The 18,260-nt window shown below is 48.1% G+C and overlaps 1 protein-coding gene across 2 annotated transcripts in view; it reads left to right on the plus strand.

Moving 5' to 3' along the window:
• KIF20A (kinesin family member 20A) overlaps positions 1-17,765 on the plus strand; it is a 33,621-nt gene extending 15,856 nt beyond the window's left edge. Inside the window, exons 15-20 of one of the 2 annotated variants that reach the window (XM_044280622.1) lie at positions 2,060-2,162; positions 3,201-3,411; positions 4,822-4,913; positions 6,518-6,574; positions 7,723-7,860; positions 17,121-17,765. In XM_044280622.1, the coding sequence (XP_044136557.1) occupies positions 2,060-2,162; positions 3,201-3,411; positions 4,822-4,913; positions 6,518-6,574; positions 7,723-7,860; positions 17,121-17,432 (913 nt within the window). In that variant the 3' untranslated portion in view covers positions 17,433-17,765. The remainder of the gene's footprint in view (positions 1-2,059; positions 2,163-3,200; positions 3,412-4,821; positions 4,914-6,517; positions 6,575-7,722; positions 7,861-17,120) is intronic. The other variant, XM_044280623.1, reaches the window with a different exon arrangement.
• Positions 17,766-18,260: the final 495 nt, after the last annotated feature.

Below are 18,260 nucleotides of genomic sequence, written 5' to 3' on the forward strand. Positions count from 1 at the left end.
GAGGACATCGTCCTTCCGTCGCTCTGTCCCTCTCCTTCCCACTCCAGAGAACGGGAACTGCACCGTCTGGATGTGGTCAGGGCATTGAGGATTTACTTGGAGGTCACCGGATCCTTCCGGCGCACGGATTCCCTGTTTGTGGTCCCGGAGGGTTCGCGCAAGGGTTTGGCGGTCTCCAAGGTGGCCATTGCCCGGTTCATTAAACTGGCGGTGTCTGAGGCTTATCGAGCCAAGGGTAGGGCTCCGCCTTTCGGCGTCACTGCTCATTCCACCAGAGCAGTCGGGGCTTCCTGGGCGCAGAGGCATCGAGCCTCGGCTGAGCAGTTGTGCAAAGCGGCCACTTGGTCCTCTTTGCACACTTTCACCAGGTTCTATAGGGTGCATACGCACGCGTCGGCGGATGCTGCTTTGGGCCGCCTGGTCTTGCAGGCTGCGGTTTCCTGATGCTCCGGTGGTCCGCCTTGGGTTATGGTCCCTCCCTTCTTGGACTGCTCTTGAACGTCCCAAGGTCTGTGTCCCCCAAGGAAAATGGGCGAGAAAAGGAGATTTTTGTATAACTTACCAGTTAAATCTCTTTCTCGCTCTTCCTTGGGGGACACAGCACCCACCCTTCTGTGTTTGGTTCTAGGGTTTTGGCTGGCGCCCCGTTGGGTTGTTGGCTGTTGTTTGCATTGTTGGTTGTTTCCTTTCACTACTTGGACACGCAACTGGTAGCCTCTATCTCCAGGCTGAGGGTATAGCTGATGGAGGAGGGGCTTAACAGTTTTACTTAGTGTCACGCCTCCTAGGGAGCTGAGCTATACCCAAGGTCTGTGTCCCCCAAGGAAGAGCGAGAAAGAGATTTAACTGGTAAGTTATACAAAAATCTCCTTTTTCACACAACGCTCATGTACACAGACCAATTGAAATAAATGGGTCCGGACGCAATGCGTTCACATTATGCATTGCACCCGTGCGGAAAACTCGCTAGTGTGAAAGGGGCCTTCTTGTGATTTTTGAATATAGTTGGTGCACAACTCGGGTGACTGAAGTGAATTTAAAGGGAGCCTGTCACCTCCATATGGCCATATACAGTGCTTACATTGTCCTATAACACATCTATACATGAATGTTATGGTACCTTTTTTGTCTTTACACTTGCAGAAGCTGGAAAAACGAAATTTGATATGCAAATGAGCTCTCGCTGTGTTTGATGCCCAGGCTGCTCTGCCTTTTTTTTTTTCCCTCATTGTTCCCCAGCCTCTGCATATGCCCGCCCTCCTATTCCCTTGCATCATCCTTCGGTCCGGCCGAGATCCTGTGACTGTGCACTGCCTCGCCAGGCCGGAGCATGCGCACTTAGATTCCCATTGTGGGCACTGCATCGCTTTAACTACTGCGCATGCGCCGGCAAACTCCACATTGCCGCTGGTTTTGCGCCGTTTCCTGGAGCATGCGCAGTAGTTAAAGCGATGCCGTGCCAACAATTGGCATCGCAGTGAGCATGCTCTGGCCCGGAGGCAGTGCGCGGGATCTCAGCCGGACCGTAAGATGATGCAAGGTAATAGGAGGGCGGGCATATGCAGAGGCTGGGGAACAATGGCAAAAGGCCAGGCAGCCTGGGCACCAACACAGTGAACGCCGCCCCTGGGCACTTGCGAGTTCTCATTTGCATATCAATCAAAATTTGTTTTCCAGCTTCTGCAAGTGTAAAGACAAAGGAACCATTACATTCATGTATAAGTGTGCTATAGGGCACTGTATATGGCCATATGGAGGTGACAGACACCCTTTAACCACTTGGTGACATAACTAATTTTGGCCTGATGGCTCCGCCCCCCCATTGGTAAGAACCAATTATGAGAGGGGTGTAGCTGGTCCTGCAATACTTATCTGCAGCACCTATCACAACTTCTTATAAATGTCAAATTCTGAAACCTTGCGAACAATGATGTATCTAGCTGTTTTGCTACTTCCTAAGAGTTGCCATTCCAAACCATACTGTAATGTCAATACACTCTCTCTCTCGATAGCAGGGTTATATTTGTCCAGTGTCCAAAGTCTCTTTATTCCTCTGTAGTGAAACCATGGAGGATGAGCGAGAATTGCTGGAGGAGATGCATGAGGGTAGACTGGAAAACCTGAAGGAATCACTTACAAACTATTACATGCGAGAGCTGGAGGTGCGGTACAGTATTGGGTTGTTTAAATTGATGCAAAATTGTGGGGGGTGGGGAGTTACCCCTCCCCCATGCCAGATATTGTTTACGTAGATTTTCCCAAAAAAATAAAAATAAAAAAAAATAAAGCGGTATGTAAAATACTTTGAATTAGTTTCAGTTTGGATATAAGTCTGTCTTTCCTAGTACAGTGTTGGGAGACAGAAAATTAGGATGAGAGAGAGCCTGAGAGTTAGGGCACCCATAACTTTTTCTATGGTGTCCTTGCTGACGATATGAGGAAGTTATGTTGTTTTAGTGTGGTTGTATTCGAACATTTGGGTAATTGGCCATAAAATGGGAACCTATAGCTCTCATCACTAGAACAATACGCTCTGTATGTTTTTTCATATATATTTTAAAAATTAGTCAGTTTTCTGAGATGGCAACATTAAAGGGAACCTTTCACCAGGATTTTGTGCATAGAGCTGAGGACATGGGCTGCTAGATGGCCGCTGGCACATCTGCAATACCCAGTCCCCATCGCTCTCTGTGCTTTTATTGTGTGTATATATATATATATATATTTTTTTTTTACATATGCAAATGAACCTGAGATGAGTTTTTACACACAATAAAAGCACAGAGAGCGATGGGGACTGGGTATTGCAGATGTGCTAGCGGCCATCTAGCAGCCCATGTCCTCAGCTCTATGCACAAAATCCCGGTGACAGGTTCCCTTTTAATGTTCTTAAAGGTTGTTCACATATTGTAAAGTGGTGGCATATAATTGGGATATGCCATAACTTTTATAATCGTTGGGAGTCTGGGCATTTGGGACCCTCTTTCCCCCCCCCCCCCCCCCCCCCCCCCCATGATCCTGAGAATTAAGTGGCCACAGTGCAGATTTAGTGTTGTGAAAAGAACGATTGAAGGGGCTGCATTGCTGAATTCTAAATTGGTTGCATATCCCCTTTATGAGATAGGAATGCCATTGAAAGCTCAGAAGCTTATCGCTGTATTACAACTTCATGCAAACCATTATCAAATTTATTTATTTAGGAACGAGATCAACGAATTCAGGAACTGGAGGTTGCTCTGGAAGAAGCTGCTAACCAAACCACTTCTATACCATTAGATACCAGCATGAGCAAAAAGGAAACCACTACTCTCCGTAGGTCTAAGCGTATAGCAAGCAGTGAACACTCTGATTTGAACCGACTCAAGCAGGAAATGTTGGAATTAAAAGATGAATTGCGCTCAAAGAATGAGGGTAAGGATGGAATCCCATTTTTCTGCATTCTTGGCTCACAAGATGTGGCTTTGTATTCGCCTAAATGGGTTCTGCAGTTCATTTAAACTGATGAAATATCCTCTGGATAGATCATCAGCCTCTGATCAATGGGGGTCTGACACCCGGGACCCCTGCCGATCAGCTGTCTGAGAAGGCAGTGGCGCTGCGGCCTTCTCGCTGTTTACTGCAGGCCCAGCGACGTCACAACTAGTATCACTGGCCTGGGCGCGGCTAAGCTCCATTCAAGTGAACAGAGCTTAGCCGCACCTGGGCCTGAGGGAAACCGAGAACAGCTGATCGGCAGGGATCCCGGGTATCGGACCCTTGCTAATCTGATGCTGATCTATCCAGAGGATTTTAAAACCTGCAGAACCCCTTTTTAACTTTTTACACTAATACATATTTAATAGCAGAAATACTGGCCCAGAAATACCAATGTGTCTAAAAAGTGGCGCAATTTGGTGCAACTAGGGTTTCACATAAAGGGTGCTATGTGCTGATCTGCAAAATGCGGAACACACCTGGCTGGTATCTGTGTTTTTTGCTTTGTGGATCGCAAAACGGATATGGTTGTGTGAGTGCTCCCTTAAAGGGAACCTGTCATCAACTTTATGCTGACCTTCACTGAGGGCAGCATAAAATAGTGACAGAAATGCTGATTTCAGCGGTGTGTCACTCATGAGCTAAAAGTAAGTGGTTGCTGAGAACCAGCATTATAACCATTGCAGCCCAGGCCTTGAAAAGAGTCAAATCTACCCGAGAAGAGTCATGGCTATTCATAATCTCTTGCTCTCCCCGTCCGTCTGCTGATTGACAGTTCTCTCCTAGAGAGAAAGGGAGAAAACTAGGTAGAAGACTGTCAGTCATCAGCAGGAATTCATGAATATATCGTTATGTATTTACTTGCCTGTTTTGTTTAGGGTTTTTTTTATTTTTATTCACTAATCAGCACATCGATACAACCGAGTGCTGTCTAATTGTATAAATACTTTATACTGCCGTTAGTATGGGCAGCATAAAGTTAATAGGTTCTCTTTTAAGCCAACCAATAATTGGTATAGCGTTGGACAAAAGTGAAAAAATAAAATATCTGAGCACTTACCAAGCTTTCAAGAGACTTGCACTGATTTGAAAATATACAAGCCGGTCGGAGCTTGTCTCTAAATGGCCCAGTGTAAACTGAATGAGGGTGAACTTGTACTATTATTTGCCTCCCCCCACCCAATACAGCTTGCATATTGTCAACAGCACATCCCCGTGCTGCTGACAAGTTAATATCCAGAGTGCGTAAGAGTGGTCCAGTGCTCTATTCTGTACTCTCGTTATGAAGTGAGTTTTTTAGTTTTTTATGTAGGGAAGTGGCTGCTTATCATTACTTTTCTACTACAGAAATACTAAAACTTAAAGCGGCTCAAGAACCACCTTCATCTACCAGAACTTTTACAGCTGATGTAGATCGGAAAATTGAAGATGGACAAAAGGTAAGTCTGTAGATATTCTTGCCTCAAGGTGGCGGTGTGTGTACAATGGCAAATGCGTTGTATACAGATGGTAAGATATTATATTCAGATCAATATAATTGGCTAGTGACTACCTTTGTTGGACAATAAAAAGCATGCAGTCGTCTGAATTGCTGGTTTTGCCTGTATAGCTGGAATGGACCCATTGCTACTTTATAGAGGAGTGAATGACTGTAAGGAATCAACACCTAGTGAAAAAACTGGCAACGCCATTTCTATCAGTACTAAAGAAGCAGCTACTTAAAGGGGTTCTCCATGAATTAAGAAAATGAAAAAACCTAAATGTCTGTAGTTCATGAGGAGACATGAAGCACAGAGGAGGTGTGGCTGTGTCATGCTATGTGATAAGGACAGGTTGTGTGTGTACTAGTAGGATGGTGTCTATTTAATTCACCTAATGATTGCTCCCCAGAGAAAATGAGCCATTATAACTAATGAAAGATATTTGGGAATAATTTATAATTAATATTTAGGTATTTTCACTTTCTTAATTCTGGAGAACCCTTTTAAAGGGGTTGTGCAGTGGCTTAATACTGATGACCTATCCTCAGCATCTGAGGGTGGACCATAAATGCATATCTGTGTCTAGACACGGGAGGTTTAGTTCAGTTCATTTTCAATCCAAGTGAACACTGATCTAACGGACTAGTATTTCATTGTGGGACAAGCTCTTCAAAGGGTTTGTGCAGTGGCTTAATATTGATGACCTATCTTCAGGATAAGTCATCAATATCAGATTGGCTTGGGGACCCATTCTTGGCACAACTGCTAATCAGCAGTTTGAAGCAGTTGTAATTGCAGCTTTCTCTTCAATATCACCTGTGTGACATCTCCTATGTTGCGGCGGTGCAGCGTAATTGCGATTTCAAGTGAATGGGACAGCAATTGTAATCGCACTGCACCGCCGCTACAAAGGAGACTGTGTGCGCAGGCCATTTTGATTTCATGTAACCCTTCATTTGCCCAGATGTGGCAACCTGTAGCTTTGCTCTCATTTGGCTAAAGGGGTTATCTAGGACTAAATATTGCCCTATCCTCAGGATCGGACATCAATATCAGATTGGCCGGGGCCGACACCCGGGACCTGCCTCTTAGTGGCTGCTGGAGACCAGCGGTCCATCAGCGCAGCGGCTTCTTCTTGGGCCATGTGATGTCACTGCACATCAGTCACACAGCCTAGTTGCAGCTCAGCCCCATAGAAGTGAATGGGGCTGAGCTGCACTAACAAGGACCGCTGCTATACTGTACGGCGCTTTTCTTGAGGAGCTGCTGGGAGCAGGCGGCTCCCTGGCACAGCTCAAGGTTGGGGAGGCTGGACTCTGAACTCTGCCAATGTGATAATGATGACCTATCTTGAGGATAGGTCGTCATTATCATGTCCGGGATAACCCCCTTTAACTGTTGTCTAGCCAGTATGGCTGTGCACCACACATTGTAATGTTTGGTCTTTTGGACTGAATGTGAACCTCTTCTCACTCGCTAGCTTACTAGTCATTCCCAATCTGTGGGGATCAAAGTCTTTTTAAATATCTGTAAATGTTTCCTATATTTTACTTTTCCCACAGTATTTTCTGGGCTCTCGTCACAAGTGCACAGATTTTCAGCACACAAGAGCTCTTTGGGTAACCGTCTTGATTGTCTGCTTACACCTTTTACTCACCATAAGGTTCTGGGGAGCAACTATGATTCTGTTGCTTTGCAGTCCTTTCCTGTCTTGCTTTTCTTGCATTACACCTATTATGATGGGGCCCCTTGTTTTCTGTATATAATTTTCCTAATTGTAAACTAGTTAAAGCAGTTAATCTTTAACGGGAACCTGTCTCCTTGAATATGATGTCTGATTCACAGCTGGCATATTACAGAGCAGGAGGATCTGAGCATATTGATGTAAAGTTTTGTGGGAAAAGATTTACTGAAACTTGCAATTTTATTCATTTAAGTCTGTTTGTGTGTTTTTTTTTTTTTTTTTCCCCCTTCCTGTTTTTAGTCCATTTTCTCAGCTCCTCCTGCTGTTTAAACTGGCTGCCTGTAGATAAAAGGACCTGTCTCCGTGCCTGACATTTGTTTAGCAACTACTGTACTTGCCTTCTAGATGAGCTGATAATTCTGGAGCATCCATTCTTATGACTAGTATGCCTCTGCTATTCCTACTACAAGTTTGACTAAATTGAGCCCTGTGTGTTACCAGTTGGGGATGTTTTCCTGCACATTCTGACACTGTCCAATCAGTGCTGCCAGTGACACTGTGTAGGGACACTTACCCCCTTGACAACGAGAATGGTAAACCCTGGTTGTCAACTTATTTAACTATTTTTAAAAGGCATAGCAGAAGCATGGTACCACACAGAGGAATAAGAAGAGATGCTCAGAATTATTTCATGGGAAATAACAATATACTAAAACGGACATGTCAGGAGAGGTGACATTATTTTTAAGGTGAGAGAGTCCCTTTTTAAGGTTGTATTTTTTACAAAGTAATAAGCAAATATCTTCTACCTCAGACACCTGGGGGCTCTAATTTGTTAAGTACAATACTGATGCAAAAAAAATCTGCATGACAGATTGACTTTTAAAGCAAATTGCTTGCTCTCCAGAATCTGATGTAGTATCTATCCCTGCCTTCATTTTCACAGAATCCTGCTCCCTTCCTTTTTAATGGGTGAGAATCCTAGGGTAGATCTGTGGGTGGAGGACTTCTAGTGGTGGGATAGTAGTGCCTACTAAGAATAATCTCAAAGCTATTATCTTGTATTTCTCTTTTCCCCAATAGAACATCAGAATGTTGCGCACAGAAATTCAGAAGTTTGGGGCCTCCTTACAGCAGGTTGATCGTGCATGCTGCCATACAACTGGAGGAGAGAGGATGAGACAGGCCCTGGCTGGCTGTGATGAGATTTTGTCTAAACAGGTAGGTTTCTGTCCTTATGTAGTCCAGATTCTGAAATCCTTATTCAGATATGTCTGAGCCATGTGTCTAGAAATGCTGAACTATCTGCAAAATATTTAGCAGTATATGGCAAGCACTTATTTCACATAGTAGTATGTTTTCCTAACCCAACATGTAAATGAACGTATACATGACTGCATGCTGAAGTTGGTAGTAAGTTCCTGGAGAATACAGGTCCTTCAAAAAAAATTAGCATATTGTGATAAAGTTCATTATTTTCTGTAATGTACTGATAAACATTAGACTTTCATATATTTTAGATTCATTACACACCAACTGAAGTAGTTCAAGCCTTTTATTGTTTTAATATTGATTATTTTGGCATACAGCTCATGAAAACCCAAAATTCCGATCTAAAAAAATTAGCATATTTCATCCGACCAATAGTGTTTTTAATACAAAAAAAAGTCAACCTTCAAATAATTATGTTCAGTTATGCACTCAATACTTGGTCGGGAATCCTTTTGCAGAAATGACTGCTTCAATGCGGCGTGGCATGGAGGCAATCAGCCTGTGGCACTGCTGAGGTGTTATGGAGGCCCAGGATGCTTCGATAGCGGCCTTAAGCTCATCCAGAGTGTTAGGTCTTGCGTCTCAACTTTCTCTTCCCAATATCCCACAGATTCTCTATGGGGTTCAGGTCAGGAGAGTTGGCAGGCCAATTGAGCACAGTAATACCATGGTCAGTAAACAATTTACCAGTGGTTTTGGCACTGTGAGCAGGTGCCAGGTCGTGCTGAAAAATGAAGTCTTCATCTCCATAAAGCTTTTCAGCAGATGGAAGTAGGGCTGCAACGATTAATCGATGTAATAGATTATTTCTCGCCCAGTTTCCTTGGGGGACACAGAAGACCTTGGGTATAGCTCATCTCCATAGGAGGCGTGACACTAAGTGAAAACTGTTAAGCCCCTCCTCCACAGCTATACCCTCAGCCTGGAGAGAGAGACTGCCAGTTTTTGCTTAGTGTCCAAGGAGGCAAGACACTCCCTGCTCTGCAGGGCTCTTTTCTCCTTGTTTTAATTTTTGATTTTTACTTTTTTCTTTTCTTTTTGTTCCAGAACATCAGGGACAACAGAGACGCACTAGACCTCTCTGTTTCTCCCGGGGTCGAGCTGCGCCAGTGCCGGTCATCCGCACTGCTGCCTCCCCCACAGAAGGCAAGGTGGATCAGGGCAGCCCAGCTCCCCTACATCCCGCCAGCACAAGGGTCGCCCGCACGCCAAGCCCCTCTTCCAGCGTCCTGCCACTACGGTGCCAGTAGCTGAAGGGGCGACCCTGCTGGAACGGACAGAGGGTGAAGACGGCTATGGTGAGAGATTGGCTTCTCCAGCCCTACGTCCCCCCCCCTCACCCCACCCCGGTCTCCTGCGTGCCTGACCCCCATACTGACAGGGCCTCTGGACCCTTTTGTCCCTGCTAGCCCTAGGCTGGCCCCTGGCTGCCACAGGGCGACATTTTGCTCCCATAGGACATTGGCACCCTTCTTCCTGCAAGAAGAATGCCTGGGGAGCTGCAGAGGTTCGCACCTAGCTGCCCCTGACGTAGGGGTTAGGCAGGCTTCCCACCCTCACAGACCCGGTCTCAGGGTCCCCCTCCCTCTTACCGGCCACTGCTTCAGGGCCACAGGGCCCGCGCCTTGCTGCCCCTGACCCATCACGGGCACCGGTCCGGTCAGCACTAATATTCCGGTGCGGCCGGGCGCCGCAAAAGATTTTAGGCTCCGCGGCGGTCCGCCATTCCAGGCCCCCTTACTTCCGGCCGGCGGCGTGGGCTCCCGCGGCCAGCGAGCCACCATTCCAGTCCCTGTCTCTTCTGGCTGGCGGGGTGGGCTCCCGCGGCCGGCATTGGGCTATGCCCCAGCAGGTGGCGGTCGGCGGGGCTCCGCTACTTTGGTCCCAGGCTTCGGCCTGCTGGGCCGCAATCCCGACCGGCCCGCGGGGTGGGCTCCCGCGGCCGGTTTGAAGCGCCGTTCCGCCGCAGGTCCCGGCGGTATGACGGGCCGGGGGCCGCAATTTAGCCCCCGGCGGTATGACGGGCCGGGGGCCGCAATTTAGCCCCCGGCTTCGCGGCCTACTAGGCCGCAATATTCCGGTCTCTGGTGGAGGGGGCAGGAACTTCTCCAGGCGCGAATTTTCCCGCCTGGAGGTTCCTCCGCCCCCAGGGGATCGCACGCCGCCCTCCAGGCCGGATCCCTGTTAACCCTTTGGGTGCAGGCCGGCTCCCAAAATTGGGTCTGTATAGTTGGCCCCCCTTTTTTCTCCTGTCTCTCAGGGCCCCTATATGGTGGCTCCCCTTTAGCCTCAGAGGCTGAGTTTAAATAATAATAATAAAAAAAAAAAAATAAATAATGAAATAAAATAAAAATAATAGATCATGATTTCTATTGGGCTGCGCTTGACGCTGCAGCCTCATCAGTAATGCTGCATGTCTGCATGACCTTTCCACAGGCGGCATGGTGTTGCGCTCCCAGCCTGCGTCGCTGCTAGGGCATTTCCCCTTTTAGGCGGTTTTCTTGCCTCTTCCAGGATACGGCGCTGGCCAAGTGCATTCGGCCCTCTGTAGGCAGCATTCATCATCTCTCCAGTTATGGTGCCTGCCATGTGCATCCCCCCCCCTCCTAGGCGGGCTACTGCACTCTCCCTGGCTGACCATGTGCATGACCCCCTTCTTAGGCGGAATGCTGCACCTTCACCGGATACGGTGCTGGCCTTGTGCACGACCCCCTTCCATAGGCGGAACGCTGCACTCACTGGATTCGCTGCCGGCCATGTGCGTGACCCCCTTCCGTGGGCGGAACGCTGCACTCACTGGATTCGCTGCCGGCCATGTGCGTGACCCCCTTCCTGGGCGGAACGCAGCACTCTCACTGGATCTGTTGCCGATCATGTGCATGACCCCCTTTTTTAGGCGGGATACTGCACTTTCACCGGATACGGTACTGGCTGTGTGCACGACCCCCTTCCATAGGCGGAATGCTGCACTCTCGCTGATGTGCTATGATGTACTTATGTACTATGTTATTATGCTGCACTCTCGCTGATGTGCTATGATGTACTTATGTACTATGTTATTGTGCTGCACTCTCACTGGTTGCGCTGCCAGCCTTTTCTTAGGCGGTATGCTGCACTCTCATTGGATTCCCTGCCGGCCTTGGGTATGCCTCCTTCCCTCAGGCAGCATACATACATCCCTCTGTCTTTGGGTGTTTCCTCGCAGGTACGTTGCTGGCCACGTGCATGTACCCCATACATGGCAGGGTGCTTGCACTCTCGCTGGATCCGCTGTCGGCCATAGGCATGACTCCTCTTCCGTAGGCGGTGTACGCACTCTTGCTGGATTCGCTGCCAGCCAGGGGCATGCCTTCCTTCCTCAGGCGACATGCACGCGTTCTTAGTGACTGTGTTTGTCTCTCGCCAGTACGTTGCTGGCCATGTGTATGACTCCCATGCATGGCGGTGTGCTCGCACTCTCCCTGGAGGAGATGCTGGCCATGTGCTTTACCCCCCTTTTTCTGGGCGGTGTGCTACACTCTCACCGGATACATTGCTGGCCATGAGAATGGCCCTCTATCATGGGTGGAACGCTTGCACTTCCATTGGATACGGTGCTGGCCTTGTGCGTGACCACCTCTCACTTCAAGGGCAGAATTTGGCACGCTCATGGGATTCACGGCTGTCCTTATATGGCTGGGCTGGACTTGTACATGTCCCCATTCATTGGCAGAGTAGTTACTCTCTCGCTGAGTTCAGTGTTGGGTGTATTATTGCACACTCATTTAATGCTAGGATACCCTGTGCATGTTCCCCTTTCACTAGGTGGACCTCCTGCGTTCCTGCTGGTTTATAGGGTATGTCCTGCTTCTCTGAAGTGGGTTCGGCCTTAGGCATCACTCCCTTTTGGGACGGGTCTTTGCACTCTTGCCAACTGTAGTTGGCCAGGTACAATTTCCCCCCTTTCGGGGTGGACTGTTGCGTTCCATCGCATGCTATACTGGTTTTGTGCATAACTCCCTTTCAGGTTGCACTTTGCGATTCCGTACATGCTGTGGCGCTCTGGGACGAGCCCCCCTTTTTTCTAGGTGGGTTGGCCTTCTCGCTGCTTGCGGGGCTGCTCGTTCGTATGCCTCACCTGCTTCCTGCGGCATACCTTTGTTTCTTGGGAGCCGATGCTTGCCGCCAGCCTTGCACTCGTCCCTAGGGAGTTCATTCTGTCCTCTTGACCGGACAGGCTCTATTTCTCTCTGCTGCATCGAGCTGGGTGGTGCTCATTCATTTAGTTGGCCTTTCATTCCAGGGAGTGTTCGTGGGTCCTAGATGCATGCCCTTTGCGTCCTTCTGCAGCATTGCTTCCCTGCGCTAGTGGTCCCATGGTCGAGAGTGCTGTTGTCTGCGGCGCCTCTCGAATTCTTCATTGGCGCTGGCAGGACTGCGGTTCCCTTGCCTGCCGCAATTTCCTCCTCTTCGGATGCAGTGTGGTATGAGTCCTTCCTCTTGGCGCCTCTACGCTTCTGTCTGATCTGCTACCGGGTTCGGGCTGCTCTTCTCGGGACGGTCACCCAACTTCTCTTGGGTGCTGGATTACCCAGGTCCGGAGGACCTCCGCCTTGGGTTCTTCAAGGTATTCGCCTTCTGCGAGGCAGTGGACCGGGCGTCTCACAGTGTAGCGGGTTCTGTTTTTGAGCTGTCTTATGGCTTCCCTGTTGCCCACTCCTCCTCCTTTCGGTTGGAGGGTGTTATGTCGGCCTCTGTCTCGACTGCCTCTTTTCGCCGGCTTTGTTTGGCTCCCGCTCTATACAGATCACTCCGATGTGGCTTCCCGCCAGACTTCGGAGGCTGTGTTTTCACTGTCCTCCCCTCTGGGGTGAGCCTGGTTGTTCCTGTGGATGGTTCCGGTGTTCCTTTTGGCCTCGTACTGTCTCCCTTGTTCGCGCTGGCTGTATTAGCTGTGTGCTTATTTACCGAGTCTACCGCGTTCTGTCCTCCCGCTGGGTGCAGATTGCGTGGCCCGTTCTAAGACGATGGTCCTGATGTAGACTTACCTTCTCGGTAACTTGGGGGGACTACCTTTTCGGTTCAGATTGTCCTTTGATCCCACACAGGGGCTGTACAACGTTGTTACATCAGCATGGTCTTTAGCCTGCCTTCTCCTGGCATCTGGCGGATCCTTTGGGTTCTTTCCATCTGTCCTTCTGCTCCCCCATTCGGGTGGATGCGGGTCAACGTTGTTCGGGGCCGACGGGGCTAGTTTTGTCGACCCTTCTGCCCGTGTTACTGGTCTGCGCCTGTTCTCATTGGGTTTTCGCCTGCTTGCCAGGCGACTCCAGCGGGTTCACTGCTGTCCACTCCTGGCTGTGTCTCGTCCAGGATCTGTCGTAAGACTTAGGGTTTTTTGTCTGGGGTTCTGTGGGAAGCTGTGCATTCCCCACTCTGAAGTTCTTTCCCCATGGTTCTGTCTTTTAGTTGAGGTGTCAAGTGTCGGCGCTGTTCTTCCTCTTCCAGCGTTCCCGGCCCTCTGGGCCTGCCAAGACCTTCTTCCTCGGAGTGGCTCTTTGGTTCCTCTGTACTGTCCTTCGGTACCGCCCTGGGGACTATATCCTGAGCTCTCGGCGCTCCAATCTTGCCCTTGGAGCCGTTACAGGAGTTCTCTCTATCCTTCTGTCCTGTACGGTTGTGTTCCGTATCAGTCGTGTCTCTGACGGGTGCCGGCATGGCCCCTTTTTTTGTTACGAGCTTTCTGTCTTTTCCAGGACAGGGCTGTTCTGCATCTCGTTTCTTCCTTCCTTCCTTCCTTCTGAAGGTGGTGTTGCCTTCGCTTCAACACCTCACCTATTTGGACGTTGTTTGGGCCTGGCCGTTTTTTACTTGGAGATCTCCGACTCTTGCAGTCGTTCGGCCTCTTGGGTTTCCAGGAGGTCTGTGCATAGGGTTGGCAGACTCCAGGGTGGTTTTCCTCCGCTTGATCAGATTGGCTATTGCTGAGGTTACCGCACCTAGGGCAGGATTCTGTCTTTGGTGTCGCCGTTCCTTTCACCAGAGCGGTCGGTGCCTCCTGGGCCGGAGGCATTGGGCTTCGGCCGTGCATTTGGGCACGGCGGCCACAGGTCTGCCTTGCACGCCTTACTGAGTTCTACAGGGTGCATACTCTGACTTTGGCAGATGCTGCCTTACCCCGCCTGGGTTTACAGGCGGCGGTTCATTGATGCCTTTCGGGTGCTTCGCCTTGGTGCTGTGGTCCCTCCCCCTTTTGGACTGCTTTTGAACGTCCCAAGGTCTTCTGTGTCCCCCAAGGAAACTGGGCGAGAAAATGAGATTTTTGTATAACTTACCAGTAAAATCTCTTTCTCGCTCTTTCCTTGGGGGACACAGCACCCACCCATTAATTGTTTTTTCTCTGTGCGTTTTCCGAGTTTTTGTTACCCGTTGGGTAGTTGGCTTGTTGGTTCCTTGTTGGACTTTGCCTTTTCTCACTGCTTGGACACGCAACTGGCAGTCTCTCTCTCCAGGCTGAGGGTATAGCTGTGGAGGAGGGGCTTAACAGTTTTCACTTAGTGTCACGCCTCCTATGGAGATGAGCTATACCCAAGGTCTTCTGTGTCCCCCAAGGAAAGAGCGAGAAAGAGATTTTACTGGTAAGTTATACAAAAATCTCATTATTCGATAACTGGATTCGTTGTCGACGAATCCAGTTATCGAATAATCGCCGATTCGTTGCTATGCGGGCGGGCGGTCGCTGCATCTTTATTTTACCTTTTTACAATGACGCTCCTGTAACAGCCAGGCAGAGCGGACGGTGGCGTAACGTCACTCACTCACGTGACACGCCTGCTCCGCCTCCTTCATTCATGAGGTGGGCGGAGCAGGTGCGTCACGTGAGTGAGTGACGTTACACCGCCGTCCGCTCTGCCTGGCTGTTACAGGAGCGTCATTGTAAAAAGGTAAAATAAAGATGCAGCGCGCCCGCCCGCCCGCATAGCAACGAATCGGCGATTATTCGATAACTGGATTCGTCGACAATAAAGATGCAGACGTGATTAGTCCGACTTATAAGCATCGGGGCCGGGGCTGTTATGGGGAGGATCTGTCTATGGCACTGCTATGGGGAGGGGGGGTCTGTGTATGGCACTGCTATGGGAAGGGGGGGTCTGTGCACTGTTATGAGGAAAGGGATCTGTGCACTGTTATGCCCATAACAGTGCACAGATCCCCCTCTCCATAACAGCGCCACCCACAGATCCCCCTCTCCATAACAGCGCCACCCACAGATCCCCCTCTCCATAACTGTCGTCCACAGGGTCCAGTCACCTCTTCTCGTTGTGCAGCGTTTTCTGCCACACTTTTTCCTTCCCACAGACTTCCCACTGAGGTGCCTTGATACAGCACTCTGGGAACAGCCTATTCGTTCAGAATTTTTTTCTGTGTCTTACCCTCTTGCTTGAGGGTGTCAATGATTGCCTTCTGGACAGCAGTCAGGTCGGCAGTCTTACCCATGATTGCGGTTTTGAGTAATGAACCAGGCTGGGAGTTTTTAAAAGCCTCAGGAATCTTTTGCACGTGTTTAGAGTTAATTAGTTGATTCAGATGATTAGGTTAATAGCTAGTTTAGAGAACTTTTTCATGATATGCTAATTTTTTTAGATAGGAAATTTGGGTTTTCATGAGCTGTATGCCAAAATCATCAATATTAAAACAATAAAAGGCTTGAACTACTTCAGTTGGTGTGTAATGAATCTAAAATATAAAAGTCTAATGTTTCAGTACATTACAGAAAATAATGAACTTTATCACAGTATGCTAAAAATTTTTTTTAGAAGGACCTGTATACATACTTGTGCCATAGGTGTCCTGTCTATTGTACATATGATCAGCATGGTTTTGGTTCCCAAAATGTAACTGAACTATCTGATGCATATCTGACTCCTTTTCTGCTTACTTGTAATTGGATATAATAGAGGAGGATATATTACTGTATAACCACAGATACAAGGAGAAAAACTGGGCAATAACACGTTCAGAATGTAATATGGCCATACCAGCTATCTAACAATTTTGTAAGAAAGATAACAAAAACTTTCTTTACCTCATATGTTTAAAGGGAACCTGTCACCGGGATTTTGTGTATAGAGATGAGGACATGTGTTGCTAGATGGCTGCTAGCACATCCGCAATACCCAGTCCCCATAGATCTGTGTGCTTTTATGGTGTAAAAATTTGCATATGTATCTTTTTTATTTTTTTTTACCATAAAAGCACACAGAGCTATGGGGGACTGGGTATTGGGGATGTGCTAGCGGCCATCTAGCAACCCATGTCTTCAGCCTCCATACACAAAATCCCGATGACAGGATATAGATATATATTTATTTCCATATGACTTATACTATCCCAATATTAGTTTGCACGTGTTTGTTTTGTATAATCATTGATGGGGGGAGAAATATTCCTACATCACACCAGCAGTTGTGGCAGTGTGTCACTCCACAGCAGAGGCAGGATTGAAGCGCTCCCCACGAGGCCTCCATACTCCAACCTGACAGTAGTTAGAACTCAAACATAACCTGGATTTGTTACGAAGGTCAATACGATTCCAGTCCACAGCAGTCAAGGTTTCTTGTTCATGACACCACTGCAGATGTGCAGATGAAGGTGACAGTGGCTGACTGTCAATCATAGGACACACATAATTAGCACCATGACATATAAAATTTTCCTTCTAAGACCTGGAAATGGTTTGGGCAGAGACGGGAATGTGTGCCAACAGTCTCTGGATTGTGGGTAACAACACTGTGGGAGCTGCTTAAGCTTGTTTGCAGATCAACCCTTTCCACTGGTGGGCTGTCTGGAGCTTAGGGCACACATGGTGAATATCATAACCACTGCTCTCAACACCTCATAACTATGACCTGGATGGTATGAAATTGGTGCCCAGTCCAATGATGCGCCCCCTCTCTGTCAACTGGGCAAAATGTCTGAGTACATGTCTAGCAGTGAGTTATCCCTTATCAAGATGCACCCTACCCAATAGGTGCATCTGCGGGACTTTTTATAGGGCAGAGGGGCAAGCACTTTTATGCCCTCTTGTGAGAAGATACAGTCTTATCAGACCACCAGAGTTTTGCAGAGCATGTTAAATGCTGACAGTTGAGTTTATTAAATGCCTAGTTATTTAGGCGTTAAAAACAGAGCCATTGTTATATTCTAACACAAATTGTACATTTTGTTAGGAAAAGACTCTAGCAGAACTGCAAAACAACATGGTTCTGGTGAAGATGGATCTGAGGAAGAAAGCAATTTGCATTGCCGAGCAGTACAACACTGTGCAAAGACTACAAGGAACATCTTCTGGCCTTAAACGCATGGTGAATAATGAGAATCTACAACCGAACCAGAGTTCAGAAAAACGACCTTTTTTCCGCAACCTCCTGTCCAGGACTCCTGGACAAAAAGCACTAGCGGAGAACGGTCCCTATAGCCGGGTGCTGCGAGCTCGACGATCACCTGTACTCAAAACAATTGCGTTTGGTACCAAATACTGAATTTTATCTGCTGCTAATGGACTCTGAAAGAGCGCTCTATTGCTGCTAATTGAGGGCAGTAACTGTATATTGCATTCATATCTCAGTAGGCTTTATATCCTCTATAGTGAAGGGACTGGTATGCCTGTGTGTAAGACTATGCAGAAGTTGTTTCTATGTATGACTGCTTACAATATCATTTATTTTATGCCCCTGTTTTAAAAGTAAGTTAATACACAGCTTGTGGGACGTTTTACAATTAGTTTTTTATTTTTTCATTACAGTTGAAGTGGTTCATAAGTGCAATATTCATCATGTATTTACGCTGTCACAATAAATCGCCTTTGTACAGTTCTCTACAGGGAATTTTTCTGTTCTTCCCAGGATGTGTGCAGCTGCCCAGCTCTCTGATCATCTGTGCTTATATGTAATTCTGGCTGTGGTTTTACACAGAAGTCTGCAGTGTACACCACGTGGCCTCATCATGATGCAAGGGGCAGAGCACCATCTTAGGATAGCTGCTGGGGTGTTTGGAGACAAGTATCTCCTGCCATCTCTGAGCACCGTCCCTTTGTGCGGCAAGTCAGTACTATTACAACAATACCACACTTGTATGCCCCCCCCCCCCCCCCCCCAATATCATCACCATGACTGCCACAAGGAGATTGACCCATGACCTCTGTGGGGGCAGGAAACAGGAGGTTAAATTGCCCCCTCCCACCACACCTCAGTGTTCCTGTCCCCACTGTGGCCAGGGTCAGAAGAGTCTCCCTGCGGACGGGCAGGGAGATGAAGATGCTTTCTTCTGGTCTCCTGGTTACCTGAAGCTGATTGGAGCTTCCCCAGTCT

This window comes from Bufo gargarizans, chromosome 2 (genome assembly GCF_014858855.1).
Source record: "Bufo gargarizans isolate SCDJY-AF-19 chromosome 2, ASM1485885v1, whole genome shotgun sequence".
Taxonomy (NCBI): domain Eukaryota; kingdom Metazoa; phylum Chordata; class Amphibia; order Anura; family Bufonidae; genus Bufo; species Bufo gargarizans.